General features: G+C 34.0%; 1 protein-coding gene and 1 long non-coding RNA gene across 12 annotated transcripts in view; both read left to right on the top strand.

The window, feature by feature from the left end:
* LOC127722974 (uncharacterized) overlaps positions 1–18,201 on the top strand; it is a 436,121-nt gene that overhangs the window by 373,938 nt on the left and 43,982 nt on the right. For 2 of the 11 annotated variants that reach the window (XM_052229372.1, XM_052229371.1), the window contains exons 2-4: positions 1,307–1,352; positions 1,926–2,113; positions 16,708–17,022. The exons of the other annotated variants lie outside the window; for them this stretch is intronic. In XM_052229372.1, coding sequence (XP_052085332.1) covers positions 1,307–1,352; positions 1,926–2,113; positions 16,708–17,022 — 549 coding nt within the window. The remainder of the gene's footprint in view (positions 1–1,306; positions 1,353–1,925; positions 2,114–16,707; positions 17,023–18,201) is intronic. 11 annotated transcript variants of the gene reach the window in all.
* On the top strand, positions 5,937–8,471 carry LOC127722976 (uncharacterized). The gene is made up of 2 exons (XR_007991770.1): positions 5,937–6,460; positions 7,217–8,471. It is a non-coding gene; the product is annotated as an uncharacterized LOC127722976 (long non-coding RNA).

Genomic DNA, 18,201 nt, shown 5'->3' with positions numbered 1-18,201 from the left:
GTTTTCTGCTTAACATGCTTAAGTTAGTTTGATAGGAACTACTGGTGATAGATCAATGATATTTTGTGTGAAGTTTCATTGCTATCAATACATACCAGATTGACGACTATTTTGAGGCCCTGCCCCTTGGCCATGGTTCAGTGACTTTCAATTAATTAGCAATTTTCAATAATAGGTTTTCTGCTCAAGTTAGTTTGATATGAACTACTTGCGATAGATCTATGATTTTACTATATAAAGTTGCATTACTATCAATTCATATCAGACAACTATTTTAAGGCCCTGCCATCTACAGAATAAAGGCTTCTATAGTCCACAGTTTTATTCTCCAAAATTTAACCTGCCATACAGGGGTGCTGACTATAGAGTATGATAAGTAAGAAATAACAGAAATAATAATAGTAGAAGTTATGGTCCAGTGACTTTCAATCAATAAACAATTTTCAATGTTACATTGCTGTCTGTACACCTCAGTTTGTCAACCAATTCAAGGCCCTACCCACTAGTTGGTCTAAGGACTTTGTAATAATTAGTAATGTAGCTGCCCAGATTGTCTTTTTATGCTCCGTCGTAGCGGAGGGGGCATTAAGTTTAACCCTTGTACGTCCGTCCGTCCGTACGTCCCAAAGTTGGTTTCCATTCTCTAACTTATTTTGCTTCAACCAAATATTATAAAACTTATACACAATGCTTATCATCACAAATCACAGATCAAGTTTGAATTTTGGTGGCGTCAGATTTACCGTTCTAGAGTAATGTCCCTTTACAAATGGAAAAATTGCTGAATTTTTCATTTCCGTTCTCTAACTTTAGTTTGCCTCAACCAAATTTTATACACAATGCTTATTACCACCAAATACAAATCAAGTTCAAATTTTGGTGGCGTTACTTTAACCATTCTAGAGTTATGCCCCTTTACAAATGGAAAAATTGCTGAAGTTTTCGTTTCCGTACAAGACATATCTCTGTGTCAACAGTTTATTAAAATTATTTTTTGTTGTTGATAAACTATATTAAGAATGAGTCAAATACATTTGCAGTTTAATTATTTTTTTGGAAAGAATACTATTATCAATGGAAACAATGGCTATATTTTCCATCAGACCTTGGAATTAATATTTTTATACTATTTATGGCTGTCAAGCTTTTTGATTTAATATTAATATTTTGGCAAATGATTTATCGATCAAGAAAGGAATTTCAATATATATTGGCTTGATTCTTGAGTTGTTACAAAGTAATAAGTAACTTCGTAGAACTAAATAATAAGAATGATTATTTTTTATTAAAATTATTTTTATTGCAGAATTTGAAGGGAGAAGTACACATATTCTGTCGATTGAAGCTCAACCGTAAGTTGTTTTACTATACCAGTTATTTCATAATTTTTGGTGGAAAATTAAAGACAGTTTCTAAGTTCTCAAAACACCACATAATTTGAAACAATAGAAAACAAATCAATCCACAGTCTAAATTTATATCATTAATATTGGGGAATTTCTCAGAATTATTTTATTGCACTTCAACAAGTTTCTCAGCACACCTCCTCCTTTACATAACACGTTACTACAGATGTTCTATATTTACATCTCAGTACACCTCCTCCTTTACATAACACGTTACTACAGATGTTCTATATTTACATCTCAGCACACCTCCTCCTTTACATAACAAGTTACTACAGATGTTCTATATTTACATCTCAGTACACCTCCTACTTTACATAACACGTTACTACAGATGTTCTATATTTACATCTCAGCACACCTCCTACTTTACATAACACGTTACTACAGATGTTCTATATTTACATCTCAGTACACCTCCTCCTTTACATAACACGTTACTACAGATATTCTATATTTACATCTCAGTACACCTCCTCCTTTACATAACAAGTTACTACAGATATTCTATATTTACAGAATACTAACAGAGGAAGACAACCGATTACAGGCAGCATTTAATATCCTCTATACTGTACCCAGGGCTATTGAAGACTTCATAGACTGGGAATACAAAGGTGGTTTTGTCCAAGCTATCTGTGATAATAAAGATAAACTGAAGGCCACACTCAGTTCTGAGGAATGGGAGTTACTCAGCCAATTAATAGGTACAGTAATGACTGATCTAACACAGACACATTGTATAATGAAGAATTGTCATAAAGTGCAGAAAAAAACAAGAATAGGGGAAACATAATTTAATTGACAGATCTATAAATAAAATAGTCAGCAGGTTTTGCATTCTAAGCAATATTTTCATTTTACATGTACTTTACTCTAAAGATTTCCTGTAGGAGTTATTGCCCTTTAATGACAAATTTTACCATTTTTTTTTAATTTTTGCCTATTTTGAAAACTATGATAGATAGAGAGAAACTTTGAATTGCAAAAATGATAAGAAGGATAAGTTCTACAAATAAGTCTTTTTTATGGTTGAAATTGTCAATTGACTCCTTATTAGAGTTATTGCCCTTTGATGATAATTTGTACAATTTTTTTTTGCGTTTTTGTCTTATATCTCAAAATTCATAATAGATAGAAAGAAACTTTAATATACAAAAATGATCAGCAAGACAAGATCTACAAGTAAAACAAATGAAGGAAATTATCCTACGACTCCTAATTGGAGTTATTGCCCTTTAATGACGATTTTTACCATTTTTTTTGTTTTTTGCCTTATATGACATGTATGATAAAAATTATAATAGATAGATGGAACTAAAATAATCAAAAATAATAAGCAAGACAAGATTTACTAACAAGTCAAACTGTACCGATATAATTAGTAGACTGTTACTCTTTATAGGAGTTATTGCCCTTAAATTAGGAATTGTTTGAGTTTGGGGGTAATTGCCCTAAATGTTTAGGAATTTGGGGCCAAAAAGGGGCAAAAAACAAGCATTTTTCTAGTTTCCAGACAATAACTTGTGTTCAAGTGTATGGATCTCTCTGAAATTGTACTGCAAGGTACCATACCACAAAGGGAAGGTTGTTATTGAGTTTTGGGGTGATAAATCAAAAGGGGGTTCAAAAAATTTGGGAGGGGGGTTTTCCTTTTTTTTCCTTTTTTATACGACCGCAAAAATTAAAAAATTTTTGGTCGTATATTGGTATGACGTTGGCGTCGTCGTTGTCGTCATCGTCGTCGTCGTCCCAAGATACATTCGTTTTCGCACTCTAACTTTAGTTTAAGTGCATAGATCTCCATGAAATTTCACCATAAGGTTCAATACCACAAAAGAAAGGTTGGGATTGATTTTAGGGGTTATGGTACCAACAGTTAAGGAATTAGGGGCAAAAAAGGGGCAAAAAATAAGCATTTTTGTAACTTCCAGACATTACTTGTGTGTTAGTGTATGGATCTCTCTGACATTGTACCACAAGATTCCATATCACAAAGGGAATGCTGGGATTGATTTTGGGGTAATTGCCTCAAAATTTTAGGAATAAGGGGCCAAAAAAGGGGCAAAAAACAAGCATTTTTCTAGTTTCTTGATAATAACTTGTGTGTAAGTGTATGGATCTTTCTGAAATTGAACTACAAGGTTCCATATCACAAAGGGAAAGCTGGAATTGAGTTTGGGGGTTATTGCCCAAAACGTTTTGGAATAAGGGGCCAAAAAGGGGCCTTAAAAAAAAACATTTTTCTAGTTTCCAGACAATTACTTGTGTTCAAGTGTATGGATCTCTCTGAAATTGTACTACAAAGTACCATACCTCAAAGGGAAGGCTGTGATTGATTTTGGGGGTAATTGCCTCAAAAGTTTAGGAATTAGGGCCCAAAAAGGGGCAAAAAACAATCATTTTTCTAGTTTCAGGACAATAACTTGTGTGTAAGTGTATGGATCTTTATGAAATTGTACTACAAGGTTCCATATCTCAAAAGGAAAGCTGGGTTTGAGTTTGGGGGTAATTGCCCTAAACGTTTAGGAATTTGGGGCCAAAAAGGGGCCTAAAAACAAGCATTTTTCTAGTTTCCAGACAATAACTTGTGTTCAAGTGTATGGATCTCTCTGAAATTGTACTGCAAGGTACCATACCACAAAGGGAAGGTTGTTATTGAGTTTTGGGGTGATAAATCATAAGGGGGTTCAAATAATTTGGGGGGGGGGATTTTTTTTCCTTTTGTTCCTTTTTATACGACCGCAAAAATTAAAAGTTTTTTGGTCGTATATTGGTATGAAGTTGGCGTCGTTGTCGTCGTCGTTGTTGTCGTCATTGTCATCGTCGTCGTCCGAAGACACATTCGTTTTCGCACTCTAACTTTAGTTTAAGTGCATGGATCTCCATGAAATTTCACCATAAGGTTCAATACCACAAAAGGAAGGTTGGGATTGATTTTAGGGGTTATGGTACCAACAGTTAAGGAATTAGGGGCAAAAAAGGGGCCAAAAATAAGTATTTTTGTAACTTCCAGACATAACTTGTGTGTTAGTGTATGGATCTCTCTGACATTGTACCACAAGATTCCATATCACAAAGGGATACTGGGATAAATTTTGGGGGCAATTGCCTCAAAATTTTAGGAATTAGGGGCCAAAAAAGGGGCAAAAAACAAGCATTTTTCTAGTTTCTTGATAATAACTTGTGTGTAAGTGTATGGATCTTTCTGAAATTGAAGTACAAGGTTCCATATCACAAAGGGAAAGCTGGAATTGAGTTTGGGGGTTATTGCCCAAAACGTTTTGGAATAAGGGGCCAAAAAGGGGCCTAAAAACAAGCATTTTTCTAGTTTCCAGACAATTACTTGTCTTCAAGTGTATGGATCTCCCCTCTCTGAAATTGTACTACAAAGTACTATACCTCAAAGGGAAGGCTGTGATTGATTTTAGGGGTAATTGCCTCAAAAGTTTAGGAATTAGGGCCCAAAAAGGGGCAAAAAACAAGCTTTTTTCTAGTTTCAGGACAATAACGTGTGTGTAAGTGTATGGATCTTTATGAACTTGTACTACAAGGTTCCATATCTCAAAAGGAAAGCTGGGTTTGAGTTTGGGGGTAATTGCCCTAAACGGTTAGGAATTTGGGGCCAAAAAGGGGCCTAAAAACAAGCATTTTTCTAGTTTCCAGACAATAACTTGTGTTCAAGTGTATGGATCTCTCTGAAATTGTACTGCAAGGTACCATACCTCAAAGGGAAGGTTGTTATTGAGTTTTGGGGTGATAAATCATAAGGGGGTTCAAAAAATTTGGGGGGGGTATTTTTTTCCCCTTTTTTTTTCCTTTTTTATACGACCGCAAAACTAAAAAAATTTTGGTCGTATATTGGTATGACGTTGGCGTCGTCGTTGGCGTCGATCGTCGTCTTCCGAAAACACATTCATTTTTGCACTCTAACTTTAGTTTAAGTGCATAGATCTCCATGAAATTTCACCATAAGGTTCAATACCACAAAAGAAAGGTTGGGATTGATTTTAGGGGTTATGGTACCAACAGTTAAGGAATTAGGGGCAAAAAAGGGGCCAAAAATAAGCATTTATGTAACTTCCAGACATAACTTGTGTGTTAGTGTATGGATCTCTCTGACATTGTACCACAAGATTCCATATCACAAGGGAATGCTGGGATTGATTTTGGGGTAATTGCCTCAAAATTTTAGGAATAAGGGGCCAAAAAAGGGGCAAAAAACAAGCATTTTTCTAGTTTCTTGATAATAACTTGTGTGTAAGTTTATGGATCTTTCTGAAATTGAACTACAAGGTTCCATATCACAAAGGGAAAGCTGGAATTGAGATTGGGGGTTATTGCCCAAAATGTTTTGAAATAAGGGGCCAAAAAGGGGCCTAAAAACAAGCATTTTTCTAGTTTCCAGACAATTACTTGTGTTCAAGTGTATAGAACTCTCTGAAATTGTACTGCAAGGTACCATACCACAAAGGGAAGGTTGTTATTGAGTTTTGGGATGATAAATCATAAGGGGGTTCAAATAATTTGGGGGGGGGGATTTTTTTTTCCTTTTGTTCCTTTTAATACGACCGCAAAAATTAAAAGTTTTTTGGTCGTATATTGGTATGACGTTGGCGTCGTTGTCGTCGTCGTTGTTGTCGTCATCGTCATCGTCGTCTTCCAAAGACACATTCGTTTTTGCACTCTAACTTTAGTTTAAGTGCATAGATCTCCATGAAATTTCACCATAAGGTTCAATACCACAAAAGGAAGGTTGGGATTGATTTTAGGGGTTATGGTACCAACAGTTAAGGAATTAGGGGCAAAAAAGGGGCCAAAAATAAGAATTTTTGTAACTTCCAGACATAACTTGTGTGTTAGTGTATGGATCTCTCTGACATTGTACCACAAGATTCCATATCACAAGGGAATGCTGGGATTGATTTTGGGGTAATTGCCTCAAAATTTTAGGAATAAGGGGCCAAAAAAGGGGCAAAAAACAAGCATTTTTCTAGTTTCTTGATAATAACTTGTGTGTAAGTGTATGGATCTTTCTGAAATTGAACTACAAGGTTCCATATCACAAAGGGAAAGCTGGAATTGAGATTGGGGGTTATTGCCCAAAATGTTTTGAAATAAGGGGCCAAAAAGGGGCCTAAAAACAAGCATTTTTCTAGTTTCCAGACAATTACTTGTGTTCAAATTGTATGGAACTCTCTGAAATTGTACTGCAAGGTACCATACCACAAAGGGAAGGTTGTTATTGAGTTTTGGGATGATAAATCATAAGGGGGTTCAAAAAATTTGGGGGGGGGGGGGGGGGGGGGGTTTTCCTTTTGTTCCTTTTAATACGACCGCAAAAATTAAAAGTTTTTTGGTCGTATATTGGTATGACGTTGGCATCGTTGTCGTCGTCGTTGTTGTCGTCATCGTCATCCTCGTCTTCCAAAGACACATTCGTTTTTGCACTCTAACTTTAGTTTAAGTGCATAGATCTCCATGAAATTTCACCATAAGGTTCAATACCACAAAAGGAAGGTTGGGATTGATTTTAGGGGTTATGGTACCAACAGTTAAGGAATTAGGGGCAAAAAAGGGGCCAAAAATAAGCATTTTTGTAACTTCCAGACATAACTTGTGTGTTAGTGTATGGATCTCTCTGACATTGTACCACAAGATTCCATATCACAAAGGGAATGCTGGGATAAATTTTGGGGGCAATTGCCTCAAAATTTTAGGAATTAGGGGGCAAAAAACAAGCATTTTTCTAGTTTCTTGATAATAACTTGTGTGTAAGTGTATGGATCTTTCTGAAATTGAAGTACAAGGTTTCATATCACAAAGGGAAAGCTGGAATTGAGTTTGGGGGTAATTGCCCAAAACGTTTAGAAATAAGGGGCCAAAAAGGGGCCTAAAAACAAGCATTTTTCTAGTTTCCAGACAATAACTTGTGTTCAAGTGTATGGATCTCTCTGAAATTGTACTGCAAGGTACCATACCTCAAAGGGAAGGATTGGATTGATTTTGGGGGTAATTGCCTCAAAAGTTTAGGGATTATGGCCCAAAAAGGGGCAAAAAACAAGCATTTTTCTTGTTTCAGGACAATAACTTGTGTGTAAGTGTATGGATCTTTATGAAATTGTACTACAAGGATCCATATCTCAAAAGGAAAGCTGGGTTTGAGATTGGGGGTAATTGCTCTAAACGTTTAGGAATTTGGGGCAAGAAAGGGGCCTAAAAACAAGCATTTTTCTAGTTTCCAGACAATAACTTGTGTTCAAGTGTATGGATCTCTCTGAAATTGTACTGCAAGGTACCATACCTCAAAGGGAAGGCTGGGATGGATTTTGGGGGTAATTGCCTCAAAAGTTTAGGAATTAGGGCCCAAAAAGGGGCAAAAAACAAGCATTTTTCTAGTTTCAGGACAATAACTTGTGTGTAATTGAATGGATCTTTATGAAATTGTACTACAAGGTTCCATATCTCAAAAGGAAAGCTGGGTTTGAGTTTGGGGGTAATTGCCCTAAACGTTTAGGAATTTGGGGCCAAAAAGGGGCCTAAAAACAAGCATTTTTATACGCCCGTCAAATTTTTGAAGGGACGTATTATGGTATACAAATGTCCGGCGTCCGTCCGTCTGTCTGTCCGGCGTAAACATGTCGCACCGTAACTTGAGAATAACTTATCCAAATTCCATGAAACTTAACATAGTTGTTTCTTATGATGGTCAAACAATCTGTATACTTTTTGGTGAAAATAAGATTAAAACTTTTTGAGTTACGGGACTTAGTAACTAAAACAGGTGTGTGTTTTTTTTCACATGTCGCGCCGTATCTCAAAAACAATTTATGATTATTGCTTAAAACTTTACACACTTCTTAGTTATATTAATCTTAAGATCTGTATACTTTTTGGTGATGATTCAAAATTTTATTTTAGAGATATTGAGTATTTTGTTAAAAAAGGGGGAGGGGTTTTTCACATGTTGCGCCGTATCTCAAAAACAGTTTATGATTATTGCTTTAAACTTTACACACTTCTTAGTTATATTAACCTTAAGATCTGTATACTTTTTGGTGATGATTCAAAATTTTATTTTTGAATTATTGAGTATTTTGTAAAAAAAAAGGGGGAGGGGTTTTTCACATGTCGCGCTGTATCTCAAAACGAATTATGATTATTGCTTAAAATTTTACAAACTTCTTAGTTATATTAATCTAAAGATCTGTATACTTTTTGGTTTTGATTCAAAATTTTATTTTTGAGATATTGATTTTTTTTTTTTTAAAGGGGGGGGGGGGGGGTTTTCACATGTCGCGCCGTATCTCAAAAACGATTTATGATTATTGCTTAAATTTTTACACACTTAGTTATATTAATCTAAAGATCTGTATACTTTTTGGTTTTGATTCAAAATTATATTTTAGAGATATTGAGTTTTTGTTAAAAAAAAAAGGGGGTAATCGCATGTCACGCCGTATGTCAGAAACTATGCTTATTGCATAAAAAATTCACACACAAGACGACGGGCGTATCATGCGCTCATGGCGCAGCTGTTTATTGTTAAAAAAAAGAAGGGGTTTTCGAATGTCACGCTGTATGTCAAAAACTATTTATGCTTATTGCTTAAAAATTCACACACAAGACGACGGGCGTATCATGCGCTCATGGCGCAGCTGTTTATTCTAGTTTCCAGACAATAACTTGTGTTCAAGTGTATGGATCTCTCTGAAATTGTTCTGCAAGTTACCATACCACAAAGGGAAGGTTGTTACTGAGTTTTGGGGTGATAAATCATAAGGGGGTTCAAAAAATTTGGGGGGGGGGGATTTTTTTTCCCTTTTTTTCCTTTTTTATACGACCGCAAAAATTAAAAGTTTTTTGGTCGTATATTGGTATGACGTTGGCGTCGTTGTCGTCATCGTCGTCGTTCGAAGACACATTCGTTTTCGCACTCTAACTTTAGTTTAAGTGCATAGATCTCCATGAATATTCACCAATCAATACACACAAAAGGAAGGTTGGGATTGATTTTAGGGGTTATGGTACCAACAGTTAAGGAATTAGGGGCAAAAAAGGGGCCAAAAATAAGCATTTTTGTAACTTCCAGACATAACTTGTGTGTTAGTGTATGGATCTCACTGACATTGTACCACAAGATTCCATATCACAAAGGGAATGCTGGGATTGATTTTGGGGGCAATTGCCTCAAAATTTTAGGAATTAGGGGCAAAAAAAGGAGCAAAAAACAAGCGTTTTTGGAAAATGACGCTATCAGCGGCATGTTTCCGATACCATTGACCAGAACTTACGGAAGTCGATTATTGCCTCCGCCTACCGCACTCGGTTTCATATTTACTATTTTACATACTAACTGGAATCTGCTTGTATTACGCTACACACGAACAAAGTGTTGTAGTCGGAACGGAACCAGTTTACATATTTTGTTTTATTTACCAAAAAGATATCTTGACCTGTCCATATGTTTTTTGTTATTAAATGGTATTTGGAGCTATCCCTTTGTTATATTTTTCATATTTATTCGAGCTTTCACTTTTATGCACATGTCTTACAATCGTAAACAATCGGTATGTATACATGATAAATAGATCCGTTTTGTTATGGTGTTGGAATTTTTACCCTCCAATGATCAGCAATAGCTAGACAAAATAGTTTTCTAAAATAATGTCAGCCTTTCATGCCATTTCAACTTTACAATCATTAAAAAAAGTGAAAATCGGAATCATTTTGATATTCATTGGATAGAAACTGGTCTTTATCCAGATTTAAAAATCGGAAATTAGTAATACGGTTATACCCACGCGGTGCGAATGAATCTTTGTTTACAAAACAGGATTTCGGAACGTCTCTAGTATTTAGATCGTAAGTCACGATAAACTCAAACTGAAAGTAAACAGTTGTTTGTAAGACGCAGGTTTACTCACCATAATCAAGCTGAAACGTTCAGTATGTCATATATTTTAGGTTAAAGACGGTCCCATTCATTTAGAAAGCATTTTGAAAGTAGACGATGGGATTATTTCAGGTTTGGGGAACGAGTAAATTATCACAAAGTTCATTTCTTGACGACCTCATAATTTCATTATGTCGATGGTACAAATCGATTTTTACTGTTTACTGTCGCTTCTCATGTTTTGTATTTAAACGGTCGTTTATTTTTAAACCCGAACCAGGCATATGCATTCTGTAATTGTGCAAATCTTCGTTCTTTGGTCAATTGGCTTATGGATAGTTGTATCAATTTCAACTCTTACATTATTTTTTTTAAAAATATATTTGCATTACACATGCAATGGCAGTACCTTTCCAATTACTATTTATGTGTTTAGTCTAAATTAAAGTTGTAACACTTTATAGTGACTGGAAAGGGTAGAAAAATTCATCAGATGAGAAAATGCTGAAGATACTTCAAACGGCACCGAATCATTAGATATTGCATCTTATAAAAAGAAACTGAGATTTGGATAGTTCCACTTCAAGGTAAAAATATTTATCTCTTGTGAAATGAAATAAAAAAAATATTGTAACACTGTAGTTAATTAATAAAAATACTATAACGTGTATTTCTGTATTGGCCTCATTATTGGTCCTCGGCCAGCAGTGTTGGCCTTCCGCTTCGCCTCAGACCAATACACCCAAGACATGGACCAATAACAAGGCCAATACAGAAATACTTACGCAATGATATTATAGAATGACAGTATGGTTCAATAGCGGGAATCAGCCCCTCAACTACTTTTTACATAAATATTAACTTCTGGCTTCAACGCTTTGTTTGTCTTGTCTGGAGATCTTGCCGTAGTTCCAGTTCAGCAAGCATTTTAGAGACGTATCCCGTCCATCCTCTTTTGACTTGTAATCTCTGGTGATAGATTTTGCCGCTTGACATTGTATCCTTTCAAGCTTGTTTTTTTTTTACCGTGTAGGGGTCCCATACTATGGCTCCATATTAAATTATAAGATCCATTCCTAAAGATCTAGATAATTGTTCTAATCTGACACAAATTTCAATAACTGGAATGCTACCCAAGTTGAATATATGGTGACCCAAGAGAACAGCATTATCACTATTGAAATTGTGTTTAATACCATGATTGTTCAATGTCATTAACTTAAATGGAGACAGACATTTGACCTGAAAGACATGAAAGGTGGTGTGGGAGTGCAAAATCAAAAACTAACTGACTATGATATATGGTTAAAGAATGAATATCAATTACATGGGTCAACATGGTCAAGGGCAGAGTTGTTATAAAATAACAATATGGCAGAGAAGTGGTTTCAAATTTCATATAAAGCGACCTGACTGACATGAAATAAAAAATCGAAGGAGTATCCCTATTTGTCTAATCTTCAAGGTGAAATAAAAACTAGTAAAACAATATTATACTATTGTCTAAATATACAGAAATATAATTTGCTTCAAGTAACAGAAATAACTAGGTCACTGGTAACTTATTTAATGAGTATGTGGGGTATAAGAGCTTGCTAACAACAGGCTCTTCATAATCATTTGGTTTGAAAAGGATACTAGTAGTCTATATTCTTGATTTAGAAAAATGTAATTGCAAGAAAAAATCGCATTACTTAGAATACTTTAGATCATTCAGGTAGTCTTTATTTATATGTACAAAAGAACAGCCAGTAGTCATTGGATATTGTAGATCATTCAAATAGTCTTGACCTTTTTATTAGTACAAAAGAACAGCCAGTAGTCATTGGATATTGTAGATCATTCCGGTAGTCTTGACCTATTTATTTATACAAAAAAAATGCCAGTAGTAATTGGATACTGTAGATCATTCAGGTAGTCTTGACCTATTCATTTGTACTGAAAAAACAGACACATATACGAATATAAATTATATGCTTACTAGACATGTTGCAATGTTAAACTTATTATGACATGTGAAAATCAAGACTTGCATAAAAAATATATCAATATTAGAGACAGTGGCGTCATTTTTCCTCAGAGCTTTCAGCTCTTTGATTCTAGTTTCTTGATAATAACTTGTGTGTAAGTGTATGGATCTTTCTGAAATTGAACTACAAGGTTTCATATCACAAAGGGAAAGCTGGAATTGAGTTTGGGGGTCATTGCCCAAAACGTTTAGGAATAAGGGGCCAAAAAGGGGCCTAAAAACAAGCATTTTTCTAGTTTCAAGACAATAACCTGTGTTCAAGTGTATGGATCTCTCTGAAATTGTACTACAAGGTACCATACCACAAAGGGAAGACTGGGATTGAGTTTGGGGTGATGAATCATAAGTGGGTTCAAAAAATTTAGGGGAGGTATTTTTTTTTTCTTTAAAATTTTCCATTTTTGATTGGTTATTTCTGATATATATATAAAAGCAAATAATAATGATATGGTTTGAATAGGTAAATTAAAAAAATTTAAGTTCTTAGACCACATTCATTCTGTGTCAGAAACCTATGCTGTGTCAAATATTTAATCACAATCCAAATTCAGTGCTGTATCAAGCTGGAATGTTGTGTCCATACTTGCCCCAACTGTTCAGGGTTCGACCTCTGCGATCATATCAAGCTGTGCCCAGCGGAGCATTTTATTTTTCTTTAAAAATTTTCATTTTAAATTGGTTATTTCTCATTTATATACAAAAGCAAATAATAATGATATGGTTTGAATATAGGTAAATTAAAATTTTCTTAGACCACATTCATTCTGTGTCAGAAACCTATGCTGTGTCAAATATTTAATCACAATCCAAATTCAGAGCTGTATCAAGCTTGAATGTTGTGTCCATACTTGCCCCAACTGTTCAGGGTTCGACCTCTGCGGTCGTATCAAGCTGCGCCCCAGCGGAGCATTTTATTGGTTATTATCTTGAATATTATTATAGATAGAGATAAACTGTAACAGCAATAATGTTCAGCAAAGTAAGATCTACAAATATGTCAACATGACCAAAATGGTTAATTGACCCCTTAAGGAGTTTTTGCCCTTTATAGTCAATTTTTAACAATTTTTCGTAAATTTTTGTAATCTTTTACAAAATTCTTCTCTTCTGAAACTACTCGGCCAAGTTTAACCAAACTTGGCCACAATCATCACTTGGGTATCTAGTTTTAAAAATGTGTCCAATGACCCTGCCTGCCAACCAACATGTCAAACATGGCTAAAAATAGAACTTAGGGGAAAAATGCAGTTTTTGACTTATATCTCTGAAACTAAAGCAAATGTATAACGGTTGCATTATTTCATTGCATCAATTGTAAATAAAAATATCAGAATCAGCTTCTACTTTGAATGTTGACTAAAGACAAAATTCACAAATGGTCCAAGAAATGGCTTGTGAATTTCAACGCCCAAAAGACAGAAAGTATGATTATTTCAAAAAAACTTAATAAACCTTGTTCCCCCACTAAAAATAAATTGTCAAGAGTTAAAAATAGTTGAAAAGCATAAACATCTTGGTGTCTTTTTTTCAAATAACGGAAGCTGGAATGACCACATTGACTATTTTACTTAAAAATCATAAAAAAAAATAAACATAGTGAGGAAAGTGAAAAATATTCTTGACAGGTTTAATCTTGAAAAAAATTTATATATCATTTATTCGACCTGTATTAGAATAGAACATGCAGACGTTGTATGGGATTCTCAAAATCAAAGTTTTATCAGTACACTTGAGAATATCCAGCTCGATGCATCACAGATTGTTATAGGGGGACCAAACTAACAAGCATTAATAAATTGTATATTGAAACTAAATGGGAAAAATTGTCTGAAAGAAGATGCAATCATAGATTAGTCCTTTTTCAAAAAATTTTGAATAACAAAACACCAGATTATTTTAGAGACGCTTATAATGCCCGATTCAGTGGGAATTAGACATGACCATTATACAAGACAACGTAATAATGTTATCCAATATAATACACAGGTATTTTTTCCCAGCGACAACCAAGTTATGGAATACGCTACATTTAAACGTTAGAAAATGTGAATCTTTTTCAATTTATGAGATACAAATTTGTACTCAAAATATCCTTATTACCATGTAGGAAATCAATTTGGACAAATTCTTCAAGCTCGCTTAAGGATGAACTCGAGTTCATTAAATTCTCTTCAATTTCTTCTGAATTTAGTAGACTCTCCAAACTGTCGTTGTGGTGACTTTGAAACAAACTATCATTTCCTGTTATCATGTCCACTATATACCAATTTAAGACAGGAACTTTTGCCTTCAATTTCAAATTTTCTAGTTAAATTTGACATTAATACCTTGCTATTTGGTTCAACCATACTCTCGGACCAGCAAAATAGCCTTTTATTTATTCTAGTACAGAAATATATAATAAAAACCAAACGATTCAATTGATTTGAATGCTCAATCATTTATAAAACCTAAGCATTTCATTCAGCTGCACACATCAATCTATGCTATTTACCACGTTTATTCAGTATTTTTTTTTTAATGAAACTTGAATATCTTACAAACTGGCTATTTCAGAACGTGCCATACTAACATTATTGTGACCATATAAGAAATTTATTTGCATACTAGGATACAGATTAATAAAAGCAATTTCTCTAATTTTGTGCTATTTTCATATTTCTTGATCGATGTGAGAAAAGTAGTTTTCCTCAATAGTGAAATATCTGTTCTCAGCAAATGATTGGTCGAAATTTAATTATGACGTTAAATTTTCTTGATTCTTTTCTAAATTTCCTATTGCATGTATTGTGACGTCCTGAAAAAAGACGACCATGCCTGATGACGTCACATATAAAGAACACAACTTTCTGCAAATCTCTAAAAAGGAAGGATAAAAATCATTAGAGAAACACTGATTCCACCACTATAATCGTGTATTACGATATTTCTCCACTCTCAACAGTTAGATTTTGATTATTTAAAAAGCTTGGCAAGCCTTTCGCTTAATTGAATATTAAAATTTAACTGTCTCGAGTGGAGAAATATGGTAACACACTTGTTGCAGTGGTGGAATCTATATTTTTGCTTGTTTCTGAATCCTATTTATTTCATGTATCAGAATTGTATATCATTGTATATTATGTATTGATTTAGCTGGATAAAATATTGTTTAAACTAAATGTTCCAGGGATGGAAATAAAAATTTTCAAGTGATTGCCCTGCCAATATTTTTGGTTGTTGTCAGTGTTAAATGTTCAATCAAAAATATTGAAAAAATTAAGTAGGCCAGCTCAATTTTTTGGGGGGATAATGGGCCCTTGATAAACTCCATCCCTGTACTCCAATAACAAGATGCATGTATTTTGACTGGCCCTGTCATTAAGTGCTTTCTTTTGTTTGTCATATACTCATGTTATAACAATTCATTCATTATCTTTTGGTGTATTTTGAAAAAAAGAAATAGAAATGAAAAAAGTAAGGCAAATTTGTTCAAACTAGTTAATTATATGTACTGAGGTCTAAAACTTGTTCTATATAAGTTTAAAAACCTGGTTGGAAATAATGAGTTAACATGCATCTTCTGTATATATATATGTATATTATTTCACTGATCTTCAAAACCAAACATACATTCTTGTTCACACATTTCTTTTTTAAAGAAAGCAATTTGTTTAGGGAGCTACCATCTGATTTTTATGGGGGGGGGGGGGGGATGAGGATGAAAATTGTGTCCTGCATTTATTTTTAGTTGTAATCTCTGTCCTGCCTTTTTATTTTTCACTCTATTCGGTCCTGCCTTTTTTTTATTAGTTTATCCTGACTTTCCTGCCTTTTATTTTTCCTCAAAACTCCTGTCCTAGATATAAGAGATGTGGTATGAGTGCCAATGAGACAACTCTCCATCCAAGTCAAAATTTATAAAAGTAAACCATTATAGGTCACAGTACGGTCTTCAACACGGAGCCCTGCCTTTTTTTTAAATTTCATCCTAGCCCCCCCCCCCCCCCCATAAAAATCAAATGGTAGATGCTTCCTTATTTTGTAGTTGTTCACAGATTGTTTATGTATAATCTGTGTCAGATAGAAATCAACCTTATGCAAATTAAAATATCAATACATCTGTTAACCTATTTAGGAATGAAAAAATCTGTAAGGTTTAAAAATTGAATTGTTATTAAGACCCTACAGCACAGACCAAAGTGCATCTTTTATTTCGTATTTGAATATTCCAAAATCAATCAAAGTCTTATGCATGTACATGTATATGTGCACTTGTATAAGGTCAATTTCTAGGCTTATACGATGATTTAAAACAGTACACAATAGTCGACAAAACTATCATAAATATCTACCTAGATTGCCATGGTAACCACATGTTTTGTTTCTTTTTCCAGTTCACCACAGATTGTACCATTTCTATGATCAGATAATACAAGACACCATTCTAGATAATGAGGTCCTTGATCTACTGATTTCTAGATGTATCCTAAGGAAAGAAGACAGAGCAGAAATAGAACACCATCCCAGACAATCTGACCGCAACAAATGTATTTTAGACCTTCTAATTCAAAGACCACAAGATTCCTACAGTGTATTATTACAAGTTCTTAAAGAGTCTTCTTCTTGTTCTAAAGACCTGATAGAATGTATGGAAGGTCAACAACTTTCCCATTATGAAGTTGTTTCACATTCTAAAGTTAAATCATACAGTGAGTACTTAGCTTACATTTGACTATTTTTATTAATAAGGCGTCTGGTAAATCAATGATAATCCAACAAAATTAGTTTTTGGGAAAATCAAACCTCCCCTTCTTTTACAAAAAAACAGTTGACACAAATAAGAAGATGTGGTATGAGTGCCAATGAGACCATTCTCCATCCAAGTCACAATGTGTAAAAAATAAACAATTAAAGATCAAAGTACGGCCTTCAACTCGAATCCTTGGCTCACACAGAGTACATATATATGACGACCCTATTAAATCTAGTGGATGAGAAGCACTTACCTCTAAAAAACAATGTAGTAGATAACAGAAACATAAGTATAGAGATAAAGACAAGTTTGAAAATACTCACAGTGAAGCTGCTATTGTATACTTTTGTGTATATAAAAAAAAGGTCAAAGCTATAATATGTTTTTCCGAGAATGATTTATATTTATATAATCTTTTAAAAAAAATGAATTTTATCATATATGTTTGTAATTTTTATTTCCATAAAAATATGCTTAATTATCTATAATGTTTTATGCTTCAGCAGCTAGAAGAAGGGGGCATTAAGTGTTACCCTTGACCTTGTGTCTTTTCAGTCCTTCAATCTTACGTCCTTCCCATCCTTGTTTTGCACTGTAACTTAAGTTTTCCTCTTCCAAATTCAATGAAACTCATATGACAATGCTGAGAACCAAAAATGTCATACAGAATTTGAATTTGGGCAGTAAGTCACTTCCAATATAGAGTTTACCCCTTTATAACTTTGAAAATTGCAAATTTTTTTTTTTCGTTTCTGCAGACTGACTTAAGGGCATACGATACAGTTTTCATCCCATAATGAAATTTTGATGAAAATTTGCAAATAGGCTATTTTTTACCTGCTTAAATCAAATATGTTATAAAAAATATACCTTCATGTGCCACTTTTTGAGTAAAATGAGGTTGAAATTTCAGATATTTGTTCAAAATTCTGACTTGTGGACGTATTTTTCCTTCCGACAGAAATGCTTAACTTTTTTTGTTTTAAAAGATAAACACAAGCTGTTTTTTGTTAAATTATTTATAATTTCTCTTTTATATAAGTATCCTATAAATTTATGAAATTTTTTGTTTAGAAATAACTAAAATTTATCAAATGTTCATGAATGTAGAAAAAAGGTCATTTTTTTTCTGTAT

Source organism: Mytilus californianus, unplaced genomic scaffold (assembly GCF_021869535.1).
Source record: "Mytilus californianus isolate M0D057914Y unplaced genomic scaffold, xbMytCali1.0.p SCAF_13, whole genome shotgun sequence".
Taxonomy (NCBI): domain Eukaryota; kingdom Metazoa; phylum Mollusca; class Bivalvia; order Mytilida; family Mytilidae; genus Mytilus; species Mytilus californianus.
Note: the sequence above shows the minus strand (reverse complement) of the source record. Positions and strands in the feature narration are given on the sequence as shown.